Source organism: Saccopteryx leptura, chromosome 1 (assembly GCF_036850995.1).
Source record: "Saccopteryx leptura isolate mSacLep1 chromosome 1, mSacLep1_pri_phased_curated, whole genome shotgun sequence".
NCBI classification, from domain to species: domain Eukaryota; kingdom Metazoa; phylum Chordata; class Mammalia; order Chiroptera; family Emballonuridae; genus Saccopteryx; species Saccopteryx leptura.
The window spans coordinates 244,712,769-244,736,641 of record NC_089503.1 but is presented as its reverse complement, the minus strand read 5'-3'; the positions used below and the strand labels follow the sequence as shown (position 1 = coordinate 244,736,641).

General features: G+C 48.8%; 1 protein-coding gene across 11 annotated transcripts in view; it reads left to right on the top strand.

Moving 5' to 3' along the window:
• The window catches only part of TCF3 (transcription factor 3), a 46,897-nt gene that overhangs the window by 6,689 nt on the left and 16,335 nt on the right, over positions 1-23,873 (top strand). For all 11 annotated transcript variants that reach the window (XM_066342753.1, XM_066342733.1, XM_066342717.1 and 8 more), the window contains exons 4-7: positions 17,442-17,515; positions 17,761-17,839; positions 20,845-20,912; positions 22,146-22,278. In XM_066342753.1, coding sequence (XP_066198850.1) covers positions 17,442-17,515; positions 17,761-17,839; positions 20,845-20,912; positions 22,146-22,278 — 354 coding nt within the window. The remainder of the gene's footprint in view (positions 1-17,441; positions 17,516-17,760; positions 17,840-20,844; positions 20,913-22,145; positions 22,279-23,873) is intronic.

The following is a 23,873-nucleotide window of genomic DNA, read 5'->3' as shown; positions in this document are numbered from 1 at the left end:
GTGTGTTGGAGAAGGAGGTGTTGAGGGGTGGCACCCAGGTCCAGCAGCTGGAGAGAGGATTGGGGACAGCAATCCTAAGAACCAGCTGATGTCAGCGTTGCATGAACTACATTCAGTGTATCAGAGAGAGCCTGGTGGTCCACACAGCATCATCTTTTTGTCCTCTACCTGGAGCCTGGGTCCCTGGCTTAGGGCTGTAGGGCAGGGATTTGAATTTCTGAGGTCCTCTTGGTCCCAGTGGGATCCTGGGTGTCCCTTCCATCCCCAAAGGGGAAACTGAGGCCCAGAAGGGACAGGACATGGAACCTCAGCTTTTGACAAATCGTGACCATCCTGCAAATTCTGGGAGAGGCCCAGCTCTTGGCTATATACATTCAAGTATGCATTAGGCTCTTAATGTATACAGGAGGATTCAGGGGGTTACTGGGACTTAGAGCAGTCAAACTGGTTATATCCAGACAAACCTGTGTAAGATGGTCATTCTCTCTGACACTGAGTGCCAGTGACATGGCTGTGGGAGGATGGACAGTATGGCCTGAAGTAATCTGTAACGGGGCAGGAAGCAGAACAGCCGGAAGGGGGCTTCCACAAAAGCAGGCAAGTTGGAAGTGGTTTCCAAGGATAAGTTTGAGCAGAGACATAGCAGAGGGATTTAAGGCAGGAAACACAGCATGTGCAAAGGCCCTGGGGCAGGCCCTAGCATGTAGTGTTTTGGAGAAACAAAGGAGGCTCATGTGGCTGGAGTGCAGTGAGCATGATGGGGTGAGATGGAGGAGATGAGGGTAGGGAGGGGATGGGGAAGATAATGCAGGGCCTTGTGTGCTGTAGTGAAGACTTGAAAACTCTGGAGGGCTGTGACCAGCGAGTTGCCATGTGCATGTAGGGGAGTCCAATCCGGATGTCAGGAGGATTAAGGAGGAGTCTTTAGGGAGGCTGGCTGTTTCAGTCTCCAGAACCTCTGGCATTCTCTGTGGACTGACATGTGTCTTACTGACATCCAGGATAGAAGGTTTAGTCTTACGAGTCATTTCTGAATTCTGTTGGTTTATCCAGTGAGCTCTGGCTGGAGGAGGAGGGCTTTTGGGTCAGGGGCTTGTGTTCATGCTGCCATCCCAAAAGGAGGAACATTGTGTTACCATTCCCATTGCCTTGCACTGGCCTTCCTCTCTGCCTGAGGAAGTGGCAGCAGAGCCAGCCAGAGTCTTCTCTGAGGTATGGAAATCCCCACATCCCTCCCTTCTGAAATAACCCCCACAATCTAGGGTAATGGTCCCCAAACCCCGGGCCGTGGACCGGTACCAGTCCATGGGCCATTTGGTACCGGTCCGCAGAGAAAGAATAAATAACTTACATGATTTCCGTTTTATTTATATTTAAGTCTGAATGATGTTTTATTTTTTAAAAATGACCAGATTCCCTCTGTTACATCCGTCTAAGACTCACTCTTGATGCTTGTCTTGGTCACGGGACACATTTATCCGTCCCACCCTAAAGGCCGGTCCGTGAAAATATTTTCTGACATTAAACCAGTCCGTGGCCCAAAAAAGGTTGGGGACCACTGTACTGCCTCTTCCCTGCCATAGGCAGAGGAGCAGGCCCTGGGGGCTTCCTGGAAGCAATGGCACAGATGCGCCTTCATCTCCCCCAGCCTCTGCCCTGCATGGTCTTCCCTAATCTGATGTCCACTCACAAGACCAGCAGCCTTAAGTAGCCAAAGTCATGGTCCGGGATAAGGGATTCCTCCAGGACTGCCCATGCCTAGACTGGCTTTCCACTGGATGCCCAGCCCAACCTGAGTGGCACCTCTTTGAACATTTGCAGGTTGATTTTTCGTGGTTTCTGCAGCCCCTGCCATACCTCTGGCCCTGTCCTGACACTTTGGACAGGGAGGGCCTTATCCATTCCCCCTGTCATTAATTAGTAAGTGGCTCACCCTCCTTCCATACAAGCCATGTCAGCTTAAAGGGAACACTGCCATTTATCAAGAGTTTCCAAATGCCTGACCAAGTGGTACAGTAGATAGAGTGTCAACCTGGGATGCTGAGGACCCAGGTTTGAAATGCCAAGGTCACCGGCTTGAGCGCGAGGTCGCTGTCTTTAGCTAAAAGGTCACTGGCTTGAAGCCCAAGGTCACTGGCTTGAACAAGGGGTCACTAGCTCAGCTGGAACCCCTCCCCCCCAAGACACATAGAGAAAGCATTCAGTGAGCAAGTAAAGTGCCATAGCTACAAGTTGATGCTTCTCATCTCTCTCCCTTCCTCTCTCTCTTGTCTCTCTCTCTCTGTCTCTCTCTGTCTTTCTTCCTCCCTCCTTGCTCCCTCCCTCCCTCCTTAGCTTAAAAAAAAAAGTTTCCTAATGCTAGCGGACCCCCAGCCTCAGTCTTCCACTCACCCCTCCTTGTATATCTTGGTCTGGCATTTTTCTGATGACTCTTAAGTTACCGTGACTTGCTTCTCTTAACTTCATTCCCAAAGGGCACTTCCTATCAGAAAATCAGCAGCCTGGCCTGAAGTAGGAGGTGTCTGCAAGTAATTGAAATAATAGCTGAGTGGTGTGCTGGTGTCTGTGGGCAGTCTTGCCCATGTCTGCCTGGGCCATCTCTAGGTTTTTTTTGTTTTTTGTTTTTTGTTTTTCATTTTTTTTTCTGAAGCTGGAAACAGGGAGAGACAGTCAGACAGACTCCCGCATGCGCCCGACCGGGATCCGCCCAGCACGCCCACCATGGGGCGAAGCTCTGCCCACCAGGGGGCGATGCTCTGCCCATCCTGGGCGTCGCCATGTTGCGACCAGAGCCACTCTAGCGCCTAGGGCAGAGGCCACAGAGCCATCCCCAGCGCCCGGGCCATCTTTGCTCCAATGGAGCCTTGGCTGCGGGAGGGGAAGTGAGAGACAGAGAGGAAAGCGCGGCGGAGGGGTGGAGAAGCAAATGGGCACTTCTCCCGTGTGCTCTGGCCGGGAATCGAACCCGGGTCCTCCGCACGCTAGGCTGACGCTCTACCGCTGAGCCAACCGGCCAGGGCCGCATCTCTGGTTTTAAAATGGTGTCAGAGGGGCATTGGCAGCCAACCAATGCTAGGCCAAGGTTTTCTAATTCTCTGGATTGGAAGACATTTAAAACAATAATTTTTTCAGTCTTTCCCTTTTGGGAAATCCTGAAATCCTGAGGCACAGATCTCTTAAGTGATAGCACATCCTCTGCCAAACACTACAGGGTTTGAGGCCACAGGAGTTAGCAGAAAATGCTCATTGTCAGACCAGAAGAAGCATTTCTATTTTTTTTTTTTTTTTTTTAATAAAGATTTTATTTATTCATTATAGAGAGGGGGGGGGGAGGGAAGGGGGGAGGAGCAGAAAGCATCAACTCCCATATGTGCCTTGACCAGGCAAGCCCAGGGTTTTGAACCGGAGACCTCAGCATTTCCAGGTTGATACTTTATCCACTGCGCCACCACAGGTCAGGCAGCATTTCTATTTTTAATTTCGCCACAATTCTTTTGGTTTGTGTAAACCTAACACATGCTTGGGTGAAAAATCTAACAGGAGAGGTGGCTTCCACGTTTTGTCTTTGTAAGGACCCTGCACAAGTGTGTATTATTATCCTGGGGAAAGTCACTAGGCTGGCTGTGGACATGTATTCACCATGAAATGTCCTTACCCCTTAATCAGCACTGGATCTTTAAAATCTTTCCCATTTAATATGTGAAAAGAAACATGTCATTTCAGTGGACACTTATTTGATTAATAATGGGTGATTCCCTTTTCAAAAGCTGATGGGCCATACAAGTTTTGTTTTTGTTTTTTGTTTGTTTTTTTTTAACTTTTGAGAAGGAATGGGAAGAGACACAGAAACATCTGTTTGTTCCACTTATGCATTCATTGGTTGATTCTTTTTTTTTTTTTTTTTTTTTGTATTTTTCTGAAGTTGGAAACAGGGAGGCAGTCAGACAGACTCCCTCATGCGCCTGACTGGGATCCACGTGGCATGCCCACCAGGGGACGATGCTCTGCCCATCCGGGGCGTCGCTTCTGTTGCAACCAGAGCCATTCTAGTGCCTGAGGCAGAGGCCATAGAGCCATCCCCAGCGCCCGGGCCATCTTTGCTCCAATGGAGCCTCGGCTGCGGGAGGGGAAGAGAGAGACAGAGAGGAAGGAGGGGGGGTGGAGAAGCAAATGGACGCTTCTCCTATGTGCCCTGGCCGGGAATTGAACCCTGGTCCCCCGCACGCCAGGCCGACGCTCTACCGCTGAGCCAACCGGCCAGGGCCTGATAAACTTTTTAACATGAGGAATCATAACACTTACCAGTGATGATTTATATCACCACTTCTTGAGCACTGTATAACAGGTACCCAAACTGGGTCATTAATTATGAGTCTTCCGTTTCCACAGTGCAGTGAAATAGGTGCTTTTATCATCCTTATTTTACTTAACGGAGAAGCTAAAACTCAAGTTTAAGTAACCATACCAGCTAACCACTCAATGATTTGTCTTGGTGGCTTACCGGTTTAATTTTTATGGTATCAAGTTTTTCATTTATGATGTATTCTAGACATGGTGCCATTTTTTTTTTTTTAAGTGAGAAGCAAGGAGACAGAGAGACAAGACTTCCATATGTGCCTGACTGGGATCCACCCGGCATGCCCACTAGGGGGTGATGCTCTGCCTATCTGAGGCATTGCTCTGTTGCAACTGGAGCCATTCTAGCGCCTGAGGTGGAGGCCACGGAGCCATCATCAGTGCCTAGGCCAACTTTGCTCCAGTGGAGCCTTGGCTATGGGAGTGTAAGAGAGAGATAGAGAGAAAGGAGAGGGGGAAGGGTGGAGAAGCAGATGGGCGCTTCTCCTGTGTGCCCTGACCAGGAGTTGAACCCAGGATCTCCACACGCCGGGCCGACCCTCTACCACTGAGCCAACTGGCCAGGGCACATGATGCCATTTCTAAAAAATCCTTAAGTACTGGATGACAGTCCATTCTATAATGCAGATGTGACAGTCATGAGTGTGCCTGCTGCTCATTACATCTGGTTGAGGAATATACAAGAAAGATTCTGGAGGGCAGGAAAGCATGCTTTTGCAGTCCTTGGCAGAGCAGAAACTTGAAAAATAAGTGGAGGAGAGGAACCTTAACAATGATCAGGGCTGAGCTAATGTAGTTGTCCCTGGCCAAGTGTGTACACATTGGGCTGCTCAAAACACAAACTCCTGTGCCCTGGACCCAGAGCCACTAATGAAAAGGCTGTGGTGGGGCCTGAAGGAGCTTCCAAGCAGTTTTGAGGGCACTTCCAGTTAGAAGGACTCATCCTTTAAAGGCCATACCCTGTAATTAGGGTCTGTGCCCCTTTTATACATATCAACTACATACTGGGCACAATGAAAACCTCTGACGTTAAAAAAAAAGACCAAAGTTTAAACTATGTTTTTTTGAGAACAATGCCAGAAATTTAGAAGTAAAACATTAAAAAGTAGAAAGAAATTAGCCTGACCACTTGGAGAGATCAAACTTCGTTTTTACTCACCTTTTGGAATAAGGGGGAGATTAAAACAGCCAAGACAGGATAGACAGAAATCAGCAGAATGGAAACATTGAAAATATGAAGTGCAGCCAAAGAATCATAGCATTTGGTATTCTCATTAGAGTAAAAAGAAATTGATTAAATATTTAAGTTAGAAGTTTCTACAACAGGATAAATTCAAGGAAACCTTTGTGATTTGATATTCCTTAAAGAATTTCCTTCTGCACCCTGGCTGGTTAGCTCAGTTAGAGCATCCTGAAACACCAAGAATGAGGGTTCAATCCCTGGTCAGGGCATATATAGGAAGCAATAAATGCACAACCAAGTACAACAACACCTGGTGCCCTCCCACCTCCCCCTCCTACACCCCCTACCTCCACCCCTTCCTCTCTCTGTCTTTGTAAAATCAATAAATTTGAAAAAAAATTGCTAATTTTCAATTACCCATGAATCGTTTTTCTCATCTTTTTACCTTTCTCTCTCTAAGTACCTCAGTACTACCCAGTGCTATTACTGTAGCTTTATGGTGTGCTTGTAGTACTATCTCATTTGTTCTTTTTCAGGTATTTTTCCCCCCTAATTTTAGAGATGCTGATTCTTTTCCATGATCTTTAGAATAATTATGCAATGTCTTGTTTTCCCCCTCCCCTGACCCCCCAAAATAAACCTGTTGGGATTTTTTTTTTTTTTTTTTTTGTATTTTTCTGAAGCTGGAAACGGGGAGAGACAGTCAGACAGACTCCCGCATGCGCCCGACCGGGATCCACCCGGCACGCCCACCAGGGGGCGAAGCTCTGCCCACCAGGGGGCGATGCTCTGCCCCTCCGGGGCTTCGCTCTGCCGCGACCAGAGCCACTCTAGCGCCTGAGGCAGAGGCCAAGGAGCCATCCCCAGCGCCCGGGCCATCTTTGCTCCAATGGAGCCTTGGCTGCGGGAGGGGAAGAGAGAGACAGAGAGGAAGGGGGGGGGGTGGAGAAGCAAATGGGCGCTTCTCCTATGTGCCCTGGCCGGGAATCGAACCCGGGTTCCCCGCACGCCAGGCCGACGCTCTACCGCTGAGCCAACCGGCCAGGGCCAAACCTGTTGGGATTTTGATATGTTAAATATATAGATAAGTTTGGGAAGAACTGTTTGTCTTTTTAGTGTAAGAACCCGGTATTGCTCTGGCCAGGTGGTTCAGTGGTTCGCATCCTGGCCTGCTGAGGTGGCGGGTTTAATCCCCAGTTAGGACACATATGAAAAGCAACCAATGAGTGCACAAGCACAGCTAAATGGAACTACTAAGTGGAATAAAGAATAGATACTTCTCTTTCTCTCACTCCCCTGCGTCAAAAAATCTGTGTAGGGAAGCCTGGTATCTTTTCCATTTAAGTTTTCTTTTTTGATCCTTAGTTTATCTTAGTTTTTAAAATAAGCTTTTAAGATTGAAGTATAAAGCAGTCATTTTATAGATTTTTAAAAATTTGGTCATGTTATTTCTAGGTATTCCAGAAATTTCTGTACTGTGGTTTGGAATCTTTTTCATCATGTTTTCCACCTGGTCACCTCCTGCCATCTCATAATTATTTGCATTTTCCCCTTGGTTCTGTTTTCCAGGTCACCCATCCTCAGACACCTAGCTTCCTTCGTCCAAGCTCAGATGCCATGTCCTTTTTTGCATTGGCTGGTGTTTCTAGAACCGTACAACACATACTATTTGCTTGTTGTTAGCAGTACCAACAGAGACACTGTCAATTCAAGATTGATCTTTCTGTGTTTATCATGTTAAGGGTGGTTTCTTCTGGTCCTATATGACCATCCACAGGAATGTTTCAGAACATTCTCTGGTTTTCTTCCTTCACCAGGTTTGTGATATTTGCTGCTAATGGTTGTTGTCACCCTGGTACTCCTTGAATTTTGTGCATGGTCTGCGTTCTTTTTGTTGGCTAGATCCGTTTTGCATTTTGCCTGTGTTCCGAAGTCGTATTGGGCTGCAGCTTTAGGCATTTCTGTATTTCTAAGCCAGATTCTCAGGAATAATCTCCAAGAGTAGTACTTAGTCCCTCCATGTGTGGGAAACCAGCTCTACCCTGTTTGTCCCCCATGCATACATTTGGCTTGTTGGGATTTTTATCATGCTTCTTGTCCATTTTACCATTTTCTTAGGCAAAAATCATTTGTTTAAGGCACATTTAAAAATGGCTAACATTGCTCTTGACAGATAGTTCAGTTGTTTGAGCATCGTCCCAAAGCACTAAGTTTGCTGATTTGATCCCCGGTCAGGGCACATGCAAGAACAGCTCTATGTTTCTGTCTCTCTCTCCCTCTCCGCCTCTTCCATCTCCCTCTCCCCCACCCCTCCCCCCTCTCCCTTCCTCTCTCACTAAAATCAATAAAGGAAAGAAAAGAAAAATGGCTAATGTTGCATTCTTGTTTGTTTTTTGACAGAAAGTCAGAGAGAGGGACAGACAGGAAGGGAGAGAGATGAGAAGCATCAATTCTTCATTGCGGCACCTTAGTTGTTCATTGATTGTTTTCTCATATGTGCCTTGACGGGGTGGGGGGCTACAGCAGAGCAAGTAACCCCTTGCTCAAGCAAGCAACATTGGTCTCAAGCCAGCGACCTTTAGGCTCGAGCCAGTGACCATGGGGTCATGTCTATGATCTTGTGCTCAAGCCAGCAACCTTCACATCCCAGTTTGATGCTCTATCCACTGCACTACCACCTGGTCAGGGCTTGTATCTGTTATTGATCGTTTTTTGTGGGATTTTTTGACAGAGTCAGATAGGGACAGATAGAAGCAGATAGACAGGAAGGGAGAGAGATGAGAAGCATCAATTCTTCGTTGCAGCTCCTTAGTTGTTCAGTGATTGCTTTCTCATATGTGCCTTGACCAGGGAGCTACAGCAGAGTGAGTGACCCCTTGCTCAAGCCGGCGACCTTGGGCTTCAAGCCAGCAACCTTTGGGCTCAAGCCAGTGATCATGGGGTCATGTCTGTGATCCCACGCTTCAGCTAGCGAACCCTCGCTCAAGCTGTTGAGCCTCTACTCAAGCGGATGAGTCCGCACTCAAGCCAGTGAACTACCTGTTTCGAACCTGGGTCCTCCACATCCCAGTTCGATGCTCTATCCACTGCACCACCACCTGGTCAGGCTATTCTTGATCTTCCATTCTGCTTCATTGTTGAATCAATATTTGTCAACCAACCTCTTTTCTCTTCCGTCTCCCATCTTCTTTTTTTTTTTTTTTTTTTTTTTGGTATTTTTTCTGAAGCTGGAAATGGGGAGAGACAGTCAGACAGACTCCTACATGTGCCCGACCGGGATCCACCCGGCACGCCCACCAGGGGCAACGCTCTGCCCCTCCGGGGCGTTGCTCTGCTGCTACCAGAGCCACTCTAGTGCCTGGGGCAGAGGCCAAGGAACCATCCCCAGCGCCCGGGCCATCTTTGCTCCAATGGAGCCTTAGCTGCGGGAGGGGAAGAGAGAGACAGAGAGGAAGGAGGGGCTGGGGGTGGAGAAGCAAATGGGCGCTTCTCCTATGTGCCCTGGCCGGGAATCGAACCCAGGTCCCCTGCACGCCAGGCCGACGCTCTACCGCTGAGCCAACCGGCCAGGGCCCCGTCTCCCATCTTTATCTTCCTCCTGTTTTTGTATTTTTCTGAAGCTGGAAACGGGGAGAGACAGTCAGACAGACTCCCGCATGCGCCCGACCGGGATCCACCCGGCATGCCCACCAGGGCGTCGCTCTGCTGCGACCAGAGCCACTCTAGCACCTGGGGCAGAGGCCAAGGAGCCATCCCCAGCGCCCAGGCCATCTTTGCTCCAATGGAGCCTTGGCTGCGGGAGGGGAAGAGAGAGACAGAGAGGAAGGAGGGGGGGGTGGAGAAGCACATGGGCGCTTCTCCTATGTGCCCTGGCCGGGAATCAAACCCGGGTCCCCCACATGCCAGGCCGACGCTCTACCGCTGAGCCAACCGGCCAGGGCCTATCTTCCTCCTGTTTTTAAAGGTTTTATTTCATTGATTTTTACGTCAGAGGCCACATTTGTTCTCTCGTTTAGTTATCAGAGTTGGGATTATACGTTTCCCTCTGAGGACCACTTTAGTTGTATCCCATTGGTTTCTTTTTTTTATTATTTATTTATTTTTGAGTTTAGAAAGACAGAGGAAGGGAAAACAAGAGAGGGACACATTCATTTGTTGTCCCACTTCATTGTGCAGTCACTGGTTGTTCTCCATGTGTGCCAAGCCAGGGATCAAGCCTGCAAATGTTGTGTTTTGGGATGATGCTCTGAGCTAGCCAGCTAGGGCTCTCATTGGTTTCAATAATTATTCTTTTCCTTATGCTTTAGATACTTGATAATTTAATTTTTTTCTCTTTTTGTCTTTGATGGTTATTTTGGAGATTGCTGATTTTCTAGTGGGAAATGGTATTTCTTTTCCTGTATTGGCAAATTTCTATTCTATGTCACTAATGCAGAAATAGATGCAGTATGAGCTGTTGTACCTGCCCAGATGGTACAGAGCATTCCTACTCTCACTGAAATGGAGCCACTTCGTTATTCTTCACGAGCACTTAAGGGACAGTTAGACATGGAATCATGAGGTCTTTGTTCCCACCTGACCACATTTAGGGTTTGACATCAAGAGAGCCGCTCATCTCCCCTCCTGTGTTTGTTGATCTCTGGGTATTTGTTCCCTGGGCTCCTATTTATTTATTTGCACACTGTGTTATTGGCACATGAAACTCGAGTCAGTGGGGCTTTATTGTCGGTCCTGCCCATCACCAGTGAGAAGCCACCATCTCTACTCCAGCAAGCACTTGCCTTTTGAAGACGGACTTTTAGATGAACATTACAACCCCACCTTTTGGTTTCATGTCTTGATCTTTGTGCAGCTGATTCTCTGTAGTCTTTCAGATTTGCTTGTTCCAAAATGTCTTCTGTAGGTGCTGTGGCTTTAGTTTTCAAGAAATTGTGAGGTTTACATCTTCAGCCAATTCTCCGTACTTTCACGTTTAGTTTTCCTGTCTTTATACCCTCTCCTGTAGTTGCATATGCTTTATACCCTCTCCTATAGTGGCTCTGTTTTTTGGAATTGGTTTTGAATGGTCTATGCTTGTTCACAGCTCATTGGTAGATATTTTCATGGCTTTACAGAACGAACGTGATGAAACTTACCATTTCTGGCTCTTGAACAGCAGAAGCAAAGTCACCTATGCCTCTTGGGGGAAAGTAGAATGAGCCTTTGCTTCTCTTCTCCTTTAATATTCAGTCCCATAATATACAAACTGCCACCTTTTTAAACAATGTTTCTTTTCACTGGCTTGTTATATATATTTGTGTCCTGCTCAGGAAAATGTATCTTTGTATTGACTCTGCTACTTAATGAGACCTTAAGCAAATTCTGCTACTTATTATGAGACTAAATGAACTACTAAGTTTCTTTGTACCTCAGTTTCTCATCTGTCAAATGGGGATATTAGCAGCCATTGCAAGGAACCAGTAGGATAAACTATGTGAAATGTCACCTCCGCCTGTGCAGTTTGTATGCCATCGTTTGTCCATGACATTTAATGAATGTATATGTGTTTATCTTAATTCTCTGCACTTTTCCATTCATTTTGGGGGTTGGCCCTTGAGGTCTCTGGCTCAGAAATGAAGGTCAGCTATGTCTTCCATTCTAGTATGAGTTGTATTTTCTTTTCTCTTGGGGGATGCCAGCTCTCTGGTGTCAAGTCTAATGTTGGCTCTTGTTTAGATCTTCATGTTCATCGTATCAGAATCCCTTCCATTTCCTGTGTGTTTGGGTCATTTCCAGAACTTTCCCTTCTCTTCCGTGATCACCTTTTCTGCACTATTCATTCTGTGCTCACTTCCTCCGATACTGTTTTATAAATCTGAATTTAAAGATGGGAAGGAGGAGCCTGACCAGGTAGTGGCACAGTGGATAGAGAGTGTTGAACTGGGATGTTGATGACCCAGGTTCAAAATCCCAAGGTTGCCGGCTTGAGCATGGGGTTTCCAGCTTGAGCATGGGATCATAGATATGACGCCCTGGTTGCTAGCTTGAGCCCAAAGGTCGCTGGCTTAAGCAAGGGGTTACTTGCTCTGTTCTAGCCCCCTGGTCAAAGCACGTATGAGAAAGCAGTCAATGAACAACCAAGATGCCACAATGAAGAACTGGTGCTTCTCATCTCTCTCCTTTCCAGCCTGACCATCTCTCTGTCCCTCCCTCTCTCTTACTAAAAAAATAATAATAAAGGAAAGGAGGGAAGGAGAGAGATGAGATGCATCAACTCATAGTTGTTTCACTTTTAGTTGCTCATTGATTGATTCTCATACATGCCTTGATGGGGGTGGGAGGTTCAAGTGGAGCCTGTGACCCCTTGTTCAAGCCAGCGACCTAGAGATCATGTTTATGATCCTGCATTCAGGCCAGTGACCTTGTGCTCAAGCTGGTGACCTTGAGGTTTGAACCAGGAACCTCAACATTCTGGGTCAATGCTCTATTCACTGCATCATTATCGGTCAGGCACAGGAACTTCTTTTCTTAGATTTTCCTGCTTTCCTCTCTTTCTCTCTCTCTCTCTCTCTCTCTCTCTCTCTCTCTCTCTCTCTCTGTCTCTGAAATCTCATGTTTCTTCCAAAGAACCATATGCTCTGTAATTTGCAGGTATGTGGAGGTTGCTATCTATATGCTTCTGTTTCTGGAATAAATCCTGAACCTATGAGCTTGGTCCATGTTTTGTATTCCATGTTTCTTTTCTCTTGTGTATATTTCTTGCAGGAAGAGCACAGGTTGGCCTCTGAGCTCATATTTGGGGGTAGAGGTACAGGTTGTCCTATCCCCACCCTTGGATATCTTGTGGATTTCTCTTGAGACTGGATAAGGAGGGAATCTTTCTGTTACCACTTTAGTCACAGATCTGAAATTTGCAGGGAGGCAGTTAGGCTAGCTTCTAAAATTTGGGGTCCCTACCTATATGTGGGATCCCCTCAGCTGAGAGCCAGTTCTGTGTACTAGAGAAGCCCCAGGGTTGGGAGCAGCTTCTCTGGGAGTTTAGGAAAGGTTGGGTTGAGGGACCCCTTCTTGTCTGGGTTGGGTAGCACAGGGCCCTGCCTTTCTGCCCCCATTTCAGGGGTACATGCAACATTATAAATAGGTGATAAAAGGGGCAAAATGTGAACAATGAGTGAATTTGGATTTTGAGCTGCATTTTCTCTGCAGCTTCCTGCGAGTATGTGAAATAATCAACCCCCCCCCCCCACACACACACACACACACTAGTGGTGAGATCCCACCCGAGAGGAAGGGCTACCTCCAACTTTATTATTTACTTATTTATTTTTAAGGCAGTCTCTGAATTAAATCCATGTTCCTTTCACCACCACCCTCCCTCTTACTCCCTACTACTCCTGTGAGACCCCAGGCACCATGGGGTCACACCCAGGCAGGGTAATCAAATGGCCACTGTCAGGTTTCTTGGGAATACTAATTTTAGGGAAACACCTGAGGGAGAGCAGATGGGCTCGGGGTCACATCTACCACCTGATACAAACCCAAGAAGAAAATAATTACTTGAGTGCCGGCTGAATAAGTTGTTCTTAAGGCATTGTTGTTAATTTTTCTCAGTTGTGATCATGGTCCATGGTGGTTATTTTTATTTTTTATTATTTTAGGCTTTGTCTTTTGGGGCCGTGCTGTCCAATACAGCAGCCACTAGCTACATAGGGCAATCTAAATTTATGTTAATTAAAATCCCAGAGTTGGAAGTTGTTTAGCAGCTGTATGGTTACTGATTGGAACAGACATTGTTATCATGGTGAAAGTCCTGTTGGATCAAGTTAAGTTATTTGTGAATGCAACAAAGACATGGAAAACAAATGTGGAGGCTATTTGTGGGGGCAGTCCTGTGCAGGAAACTCTAGGGTCACAGAGAGGGCCCTGGGCTGGGAGGAGACTTGCAGGGTGATTTCCCTGAAGGGGGATTAAGAACCAGGGCAGAGCCCTGGCCGGTTGGCTCAGTGGTAGAGCGTTGGCCTGGCGTGCAGGAGTCCCGGGTTTGATTCCTGGCCAGGGCACACAGGAGAAGCATCTATCTGCTTCTCCACCCCTCCCCCTCTCCTTCCTCTCTGTCTCTCTCTTCCCCTCCTGCAGCCGAGGCTCCATTGGAGCAAAGATGGCCCGGGAGCTGAGGATGGCTCTGTGGCCTCTGCCTCAGGCGCTAGAGTGGCTCTGGATGCATCTAGAGAGCTGCCCCAGAGGGGCAGAGCATCGCCCCCTGGTGGGCATGCCAGGTGGATCCCGGGTGGGCGCATGTGGGAGTCTGTCTGACTGCCTCCCCGTTTCCAGCTTTGGAAAAATGGGGAAAAAACAAACAAACAGGGCAGAACTGGGCTGGGGAAGAGGTCTGCTCCTGTGTTGTGGGGGAGATCAGGGAGGAGCCGGGTCTCTGCGCTGAGGGCATTAGGGAGTCATAGCAGGAATTACAGGGAGGGAGAGAGCCAGGATTTGCTTCTGAAAACTTCATTGAACTGTTGGGGTAGAGTGTGGTCAGGGAACCTGGAAGAGCACTGCAGGGGTATAGCTGGTCCCAGCCAGTGGGTCAGAAACCAGAGTGAGGAAGGTAGGAGGGTAGCTCCCAGATGAGGGAGCACTTACAAAGCTAGGCTGCAGGATGAAGACTCCAGGTCGGGCTGATGGCTACCTGGTTATACCTGTAGGGGGTTGGGGGTGGGGATAGTGTATAAGGCCATGTCCAGGGCCCTGTGACCACCTGGGTTTTGTCTGTCCCACACAGTAGCCCTACTTCTGGCACTGAATTCTGATGGTTGGGCTTCTTTATACAAAGGAACTGGTTTCTGGAATCTTAACACTCACCAGGACTAGTTGATCATCTCCATAAAGGGCCAAGCAGTGCATGTGTGGAGGCCAGGCAGTCTCTATCACAACTAATGTACTCTGCCTTTGTAGCAAAAGCTGCCATAGACAGTAGGGGTCAAGTAGGTGTGGCCATGCCAATAAAACTTGAAGGCCAGACTTGGTCTAAGGGCCATGGTTTGCTGACTCTACCTCAGGGGAATCTAGCACAGGATATGAGCCACTTGGTCCCAGCCAGTGTTTGCTGAGTATCTTTCAGAGGTCATTCCCGCAGTTCATCAGGCAAGAGCCAGCCACCAGTCACATGATGGGGAGGTGACGCTACCAGGACACCAACTATGCCACCCACTCTACAGCAGTCCTTGTCATCCCTGAAGCAACCTAGACGGATGGGCAGCTTTGTCACTCCAGCTGACTCATGATGGAACTGAAGCTCTGGTAGTGAGCAGCACCCTTGGGACCCACATGCCCTCTTTTCCATTTATGTCTTTTTCTACCTGAGGCAGCTGGACTGAATCTGAGTGAATAGAGGATTTTTCCTGGGTGCCTCCCACCAACCTGTCATCTCTAGCATTTTCTTAAAAAAAGAGAGAAATCAGGCCCTAGCTGGTGTCTCAGTGGATAGTGTCGACCTAGGTTTGATTCCTGGTCATGGCACAAAGGAGAAATGACCATCTGCTTGCCCCCTACACACCCCTTTTCTTTCTCTTCCCCTCCTGCAGCCAGTGAGCCCTGATGATAGCTCTGTTAGAGCGTACCAGCCTCAGGCGCTAAAAATAGCTTAGTACTAGAGCTTTGGCCCTAGGTAAGATTGCTGGTTAGATCCTGGTCAGGGAGCATCTGGGGAGTCTGCCTCACTATCTCCCTCCTCTCACCTAAAAAAAAAAAAAGAAAGAAAGAACGAAAGAGAAATCATAAACATATTATACTCCAGCCTGACCAGGCAGTGGCGCAGTGGATAGAGCGTCGGACTGGGATGCAGCAGACCCAGGTTCGAGACCCAAGGTCGCCAGCTTGAGCACGGGCTCATCTGGTTTGAGCAAGGCTCACCTCAAGCAAGGGGTTACTCAGTCTGCTGAAGGCCCACGGTCAAGGCACATATGAGAGAGCAATCAATGATCAACTAAGGTGTTGCAACGAAAAACTGATGATCAATGCTTCTCATCTCTCTCCGTTCCTGCCTGTCCCTGTCTCTCTCTGTCACTGTAAAAAATAAATTAATTAATTAAAAAAATATTATACTCCAATAGTAATGTTTTATTTTATTCGTATGTTTTAATTAGTATACAAACAAAGGATGGGTTATTAAAATGCATAATTAATTGCTGGGGTTTAATAACTATTAATAGAAATAATAGAGGAAGGATGGGCTGTCCTATTTTTGTCATTTCTAGGAGAGGAACTTTTTCCAGAAAGGGCAGAGTAGCACCTTGTTGCCTTTGCCACACACTTATGAGGCTATGTTGGAGGGGCGTCCCTGGGCCGCAGGAGTGCCCTTCACCATTGCTAGGCCTTCAGGAAGGAGGGGACAACAGGCAAATGCATGTAGAGGGAAATTGAAGCTCTTGTGATACTGGCTGTTTATCCAAGGTCACCCCTGCCTCATTGCCTGTTGTCCTTTCCTAGAGCCAGAGTAGGTGTCCAGAACCTTTTGGTACAGATGCTCCAAACCTGGTGGCAGACCACAGAATGGATTCCTGGAGACCACAGGAGCTGCTTGTTGGGTCTCCCACCAACTGAGGCAGTCCCCCAGGCCCTTCCCCCTCATAATCACATTGGAAATTTTTTATTAGAAAACAAAATCTAAGATTTATGAATATTCATCAGGATGAGAGATTTAGTATTGCATAATCATGCAAACTAGACAGCAATTAAACACCAATTCTGTAGGGGAAATGATTAACACAATGCCACCAAAATAGAAAGATATAATTTAAAGAAAGATTTGGTACAGATGAGCAGGAGGTGGGGTATAGGATTTGGGATTGGGGTGCAAGGGAACTCTGGCATGTGGGGTGGGAGTGGGGTTATGTTGGTACAGGTGACCCTCTCCTCCCATATTACCCCCTAGTTCTGCCAAGTGGGCCTATTCATAACCCCACTTACAGAGGAGGGAAACTGAGGCACAGAGCAGGAGGAGTCTGGGACTGCTCTCCTTCTGCATGTCCAGGCCATGTGCTCTGTGGTCCCTGATAGGTTGGGTGGGAACCCTGGCCCATGAAAGATGCAGGAAGCCCATGCTTCCTGCCCCATGGGAAAGATTCTGAGTCCTGGGCGGGTACCTGTTGCCTGGGAGAGTGGGGAGATAAGAGCCTCACCCTGCTCTGCCCCTTGACACCAAGGTCCTCTTCCCGTGCTAGCTACCCGGGCTATACCTTGGGCCTCTGGCCTCCTAGCCTGGCAGGCTGGTGGTAGGAGCCTTGGTTTATCCCTAATGGGAATTGAGTTCCACCTCGGAGGGGCTGCCAGCCTGTGCTTGGTGGGTAGACAGTGGCAGGTGCTTGCTATTATTTCAGCGAAGGGGTGGCTCAACTCCTAAATCGGCAGGAATGGGCAAAAGGAAATTTGCACTTTTCCAAGATATGACCCATTTGCTTATGCTCTCATGAGCCTTTCTTGCAGAGTCAAGAGAGACGAAGCTTTACATAGATAGATGTCCCAGCCCATATAGTCAGGGCTGGGCCCAAGAGAGGAGCCCAGGACTGGAGGAAGGATGTTCAGTGTGAGTTAGGGCTCTGCCTAGGGGTAAGCATAATGGATAGGGTTTTGATGAATGGATAGCAGTTTACCAGCAGCGATAACTAGTAGAATTATTTTGAGCTGCAGACCTGAAAGCATGCTAGGTGTCAGGGTGTCTGGGGCACTTACCACTGACAGTAGTGTCAGTATGGGCAGAGTTAGAGTTCGGTGAGGCTGGATAGGCTCTAGGGCCAGTCTGGATTAGATGGGTCCAGACAGCATGCTGAGTCAAGTGAGGGCTTCCCCATGAAGGGATGAGGAAGAGTCAGAGCTGACTTTAGAGCTGAGCAGGGATAATGGTGATTTTCTCTCTCCTGTCCTGCAGGTCTAGAGGACCGACCCAGCTCGGGCTCCTGGGGCACAGGCGACCAGAACAGCTCCTCCTTCGACCCCAGCCGGGTAAGGAGCTACTGCCAGGCCTGAGACCCTGGGTTTCCCTTTTTCAAAGGAGTGGATGCATATGAGGAAACTAAGGCTCAGAGGAGGAAGTTGGGCACCAACCAGGTCTTCAAGGACTTTGGGCTTAGATATGTGGGTTAAGTCATGGCTCATGTGCTTATAAGCATGCCCACCTCCTGAGCCTGTTTCTCCAGCTGTAAAACACAGTGCCCTAGAGCCCCTCATCCCCACTTGTCTCTCTGCAGGCCTATGGCGAAGGCTCTCACTTCAGTGAGTCCCATGGCAGCCTCTCTTCGTCAACATTCCTGGGACCGGGGCTTGGAGGTGAGTGTCCTTGAAGCATGGCCCTTTCCCCCACACCCATGAAGGGTCCCTGGAGCATGGTCAGAACACTTGGTGGCAGCACTTTCAAGACAATTCACCTGGAACAGAGGGTACAGGTGGATATGCCCTGGACCTCGCAGGTCAGTGGGAGCTGGCCAGCTCTTCACCAGGAAGTAGACTTGGGCGTCCTGGTACTCAGGCAATCAGAACCTGCTTTCCCTGACCACGAGATTCAGGATTCAGCAGGCTTGTGTTCAAGTTCCACCCACTGGGGCCTGTTTGTAGGGTCTCCTCTCTCTAGCCTTGGTTTCCCCACCTGTGGAGTTAGATACTCGGAGAATCTTCTTTGAAGCAGGTAGTGAGGCCTTGCCTAGCATGCCAGGTCCCATAGGCACACACCCTGTGTGATTAGCATACTACAGATGAGCAGACAGAGGCCAACTAGAAGGGACCTGTCCAAGGATCTGTGGCTGGTCGGGCTGGCCAAAGCTCTGCCCACTGGGACTGTCAGGGCCTCTACTGTTGTCCTGTGTTCTGTCCCTCCCACCAGGGGACCATGGCAGTCACCCTGCTAGCCCTAGCACTGCCTTTCCAATTCTGAGGGAGCCTTGGAGTGACTGTAAAGCTGGCATCTCTGGGGATTTGGGTGCCATTGCCCTGGATCATCTCCTACCTCAGAGCCTAGGTTTAAATGGGGTTTTAGTTCACTGCCAGGGATCCTGAGAGAAGCATTCTTCACGCAAAAAATGTGTGGAATCTACTTAGCTCTGTGCCATTGCTAGTAGTTTATAAGCTAAGGTAGCTGCCGGGGGAGTAAATGTATGAACTGTGGGACCCTTGACATGACTGACCAGTTGGTGAGGAAACTGAGCCCAAAGGCCTTTGTGCTGAACTCTGAAGGGACAGGAATACCACCTATCAGACCCCACAGGTCACACATGTCATTTTCCGGGCCCAGAACTAGATGCACAGTAGGGCTGGACAGGAGAGTGTGGCCTGAGAAGAATTGTGACGGGGCAGCATCCATGCACCCATTTTGCATGGCAAGACCAGGAAGTAAGCTGACGTGGCCCATGGTGGCCTCTGCACCTGCAGCTATTTCTCTCTGCTGTTCCTTCCTCCTGCCTCTTCCTGATGCAGGCAGTTCTCACACAGCCTGGTTAGCAGGGCCCCAGAGCCAGCTGTGTCACAGGTCCGCCACATGTGCCAAGGAGCTCAGTGAGTGCGGCGTGGAGCCCAGGCCAAACCTGGTGGGGAGGTGGGTGCAGTCTTGGTGTTCTGGACCAGGCTGGTTGGAGCTGATGTGGCTCTCGTGTGGTAGCAGCCATGGCAGGGTGGTGGGCTATGAGGACCCTGCTCCCCAAGGGGTGGGACTAGTCTTTTCCCCCAATGAGACCCTGGTGGTTTTATTCTCTTTTCTCCTTCCACCCTCATGCCCTGATATGCAGTCCATTGCATGGATTTGGTTTCTAATGTATGCCCATGGAGCTCATGGCCCCAGCAGGGTCCCCTCCCAGAGCCTCAACTTCTCTTTGCTTCTCTCCCTCTTCCTTTTTGGAAACCCATATTTGGAGCCTGCTGTATGCAGGGCTTAAACCATTGCAGCCTTAACAGGAAAAGCCAAGGGTCTGGGAGGTGAAGCTGCTTCCCCAGGTAGAACTCAGATCCCTAGAGAGCCTGCCAGCTTTGCTCCGATACCCACCCTGGGAGGAAGGAAGTGCTGGTGTCATTTACTCCCTGGATTTAGGGTGGGCCCTCTCTAACCTATAGGACTCGGTTTGCTCATCACTAAGAGGATGCAGTGTTATCTGCCCTTGAGGAGTACTGGGCATGTGGGTGGGAGCATGGCCCCTCTCCCCACCCACAGCAGCCTTTCCTCTAGGAGTCTAGTCAAAATTGTACTTCTAAAATAAAGAAAATGGCCTGACCTGTGGTGGCGCAGTGGGTAAAAGCGTCGACCTGGAACTCTGAGGTTGCTGGTTTGAAACCCCAGGCTTGCCCGGTCAAGGCACATATGGGAGTTGATGCTTTCTGCTCCTCCCTCTGTTCTTTCTATTTCTTTCCTCTCTCTGTCTCCTCTCTCAAAAAAAATAAAAATAAAATTAAAATAAAATGAATAAATAAAAAAAATAAAATAAAAATGTGGTGGCTCAGTGGATAAAGCATCAACCTGGAACACTGAAGTTGCCAATTTGAAACCCTGGGCTTGCCCAGTCAAGGCACATATGGGAGTTGCTTTCTGCTCTGCTACCATTTCTTCCTCTCTCTCTTTCTCTCTCCTCTCTAAAACTAATTTTAAAAAATAAAGCAGGAGCTCCCCCCTCCCCAGTTGGAGAACATTCTAATTCCTCACCCACATTGAGTTGATGCCCAGTTTAGGCTAGAAATAGACTTAAATGTCTCAGCTATTGATTGTTCCAGGTACCTGCCTCATGCAGACCTGGATCCAGACATCTGTGCAGTGGCAAAAGTCCATCTACAACGGTCACTGTTGGGCAGGCTATGTTCCTGTAACCCAAGGTATCACCTGCCCACACAGGGAAAGAGCCTTTTTTCTCCAAGTCATTTCAGTCACATACTGGTTCATGAACTAACCCCTGGCAGGGGTCTGGGCACTAAAACCTCACAAGACTTGAGGTGCCACCCTCCCCTCCCCACATCCTGTGCCCTGGGAGCTAAGCACCCTGGGGAGTTGACATCTCATGACCTAATGGAGATGACATTCAGAGGATGGGGGTTTGGAGATAAGCATCATCCTACCTCAGGGACAGGTAATGGGGGGGCCTTGATGGACTTGCATGAGTCTTCTGGGTCATCAGGGATGGAATGGTGTCTGGTTGGACCCCTGCTTTGTCTGCCAGACCAGTAGGGAGACCAGCATCTCACGTTGGTTCTCTCGGTGTTGTGCACTTATGGAGCCCCTGCACATGCAGGCATGTGCCGGGTGCTTAGGATGCGAGCTCCCTGGGGTCAGTTCTGAGTGATCCTCATTTCTTCCCCTCTAGGCAAGGGTGGTGAGCGGAGCACATACACCACCTTCGGGAGAGATGCGGGTGTTGGGGGCTTGACTCAGGTGAGGCTATGTCTATAGAGTGGGGGCTTCCTGGGCCCATTGGCACCTATATGTAGAAACTAGAGAATGGAGTGGGTGGGACGCCACTTTTCAGACTGGAGGGGCATCACAGATGGGAAGGGACTGACCAGGAATTGGAGGGGACCCACCACTCCACCCAACCCTTTCCCACCCATCTTTTAAATTTTTAAGCAGATCAGTTACAATTGCTTCCTCTGATCTGCAGAAGAGTCCCTTGCTGAGCCAAGCGCTGGTTATTTTTCCAGCAGTAGCTAAAATAGGACTGGGCCCCAGAGCAGGCTGGGCTGGCCAGGAGTGGGAAGGCAGGAGAAGGGGAAGGCAGGAGAGACCACAGCCCCATCGCCCCCAATGTGAGGGCTACCATAGCAGCTAGAAGGGCTCAACACCTGCCTACCCCTGAATGCACACTAAGAAACTGAGGCCAGCCCTGCAACCTAGGGATCCTGTCCCTTGCTCCTCCCAGGGAGCCCACCCTACAGGCTCCATCCTGGGTGAAAGTGACCCACACCTGCTCCAGCTGTGAGGCTGACACACTGGCCACAGTGATCCCACATGACCTCCTGTCCAGGTCATCCCTTGGGCATCCCGCCCCCTTACACCCAAGGGTTTCATTTATGTCCCCTCCGGTGCCTCCTGAATTTCAAGAGTGCAGCTAGGGCTTGTCCCTAGTGGTACCACCTGTGTGCATACCAAGCCTGAGCCAGAGTGGCAGCAGTACCAGCTATTAAGCACCAACTGGATACTAGGCCCTCCACGAAAGGCAGGCCTCATAAGGCCCCCATTGGTCCCCATGATGCCCTCTGAGCATACCCATTTTACAGATGGGAAAGATCTGGTATTGAGCATACACTCACATGAAGCCTCGAATCCTAGTCACTCATTGCTCCAAGGGAAGAAAGCCCAGTTTCAAACTAATTATGCAAAATTAAACCATCTATCTTAAAAAAAATGTTCACAAACTGAAACAACCAGATTTCACTGACACCCAGATGCACATTAGTACATTCTGCATCCTGGAACAGGGTTCCTCTTCAGATTTGCTGGCAGCTGTATTTTTAAAAGAGTAATGCTGTGATATATAGTTCATGCATGACAAGTATCGGGAGAGAAATGTTTAAAGCAAGGGTCACTGCCACCCCTTGGATGGCCAGGCTGTGTGGTAGGTGCTAGCCCAGCCCTCTGGTGATGACCTCTTCCCCACCCTCTTCCCAGGCTGGCTTCCTGCCCAGTGAACTGGCTCTCAGCAGCCCTGGGCCACTGTCCCCTTCAGGCGTCAAGAGCGGATCCCAGTATTATTCTTCCTACCCTGGCCATGCTCGGCGGAGAGCTGCGGACAGTGGCCTGGGTGAGTGGGGCTGCCAGCAGGGCTGGTGGGGCCTGGGGTGGGGGACAGGGAGGGTATCAGCTCCCACTGTGTGTCTCCCAGGCCCTGGCCAGACTGTGAGATCATATGGGTAGAGGGATGGGTAGTGAGCCAAAAAAGAAACAGTGGATTCTTTTTTATTTTTTAATTGATTTTAGAGAGAGAAGAAGGGACAGACAGACTTTGATCTGTGTCTTCATGTGCCCTGACTGGGGATTGAACTGGCAGCCTTTTTGCATCAGGATAATGTTCTAACTAGGCAAGCTCTTCAGCCAGGGCAAACAATGGATTCTTGTTATTCGTAGAGGTTTTTTCCTATCAAGTCACCAGGAACACTGATCCCCTGCTTCTGGGGAAATGCAAGGACAGGTTCCTGCCAGCCTCTGGTCACAACCAATACAGAATCTTTTGTCATGTGTGTTTCTGTCCAAAACACCTTATTTTATCTGAATCATTGATTCATTAACACAGAACTTACCAGCAGTGCTGTAATAGCTAAACTGATCTAACATGTATGTATGTATGTATGTATGTATGTATATATGTGTGTGTATTGAGAGAGAGAGGGACAGAGATAGAGACAGACAGGAAGGAAGAGAGATGAGAAACATCAGTTTTTCGTTGTGGCACCTTAGCTCTTCATTGATTGCTTTCTCATATGTGCTTCAACTGGGGGGCTACAGCAGAATGAGGGACCCCTTGCTCAAGCCAGCGACCTTTGGGCTCAAGCCAGCAACCATGGGGTCATGTCTATGATCCCATGCTCAAGCCAGCGACCTCAGGGTTTCAGACCTGGGTCCTCTGTGTCCCAGTCCGACGCTTTATTCACTGCACCACTGCCTGGTCAGGCTCTAATACATATTTAGTTTTTCTTCTTTTTTTCCCCTTCTTTTCCAAGTGAGAGGAGAGAAGATAGAGAGACAGACTCCCACATGCTCCCCTACTGGGATCCACCTGATTTGGGGCCATGCTCACAACGGAGCTATTTTTAGCACCTGAGGTGGAGGCTTCACAGAACCATCCTCAGAGCCCAGAGCCAGAGTACTCTTGAATCAATCGAGCCATGGCTGTGGGAGAGGAAGAGAGAGAAAAAGAGAGAAGGGGTGAAGGGGGAGAAGCAGATGGTTTCTTCTCCTGTGTGCCCTGACCAGTAATTGAACCCAGGATATCCACATGCCAGGCCAACACTCTACCACTGAGCCAACTGGTCAGGGCCTATTTAATCTTTAAAAATTTTTATTTATTGATTTGAGAGCGAGGAACATCAATTTGTTGTTCCACTTATTTGTTTATTGGTTGATCTTGTATGTGCCCCAAGTGGAGATCAAACCTGTAACCTTAGTGTATTGGGACAACACTCCAAACTACCCAACTAGGTCCTCTTAACATGTATTTTTCATGTCCCATTCTTTGCACTCAGAGACACTCACTAGCATCATGGCACCATACACACTTGGGGAGTGTTTTAAGCAGCGGAAACACCCACAACAAGCATGAAAATAAGGGTTCTCGATAGACCAAGGAGAGGGCCCTGGTTTGTAGTCTGAGGGGGAACTCGAAGGCTGCACGCTGCCTGG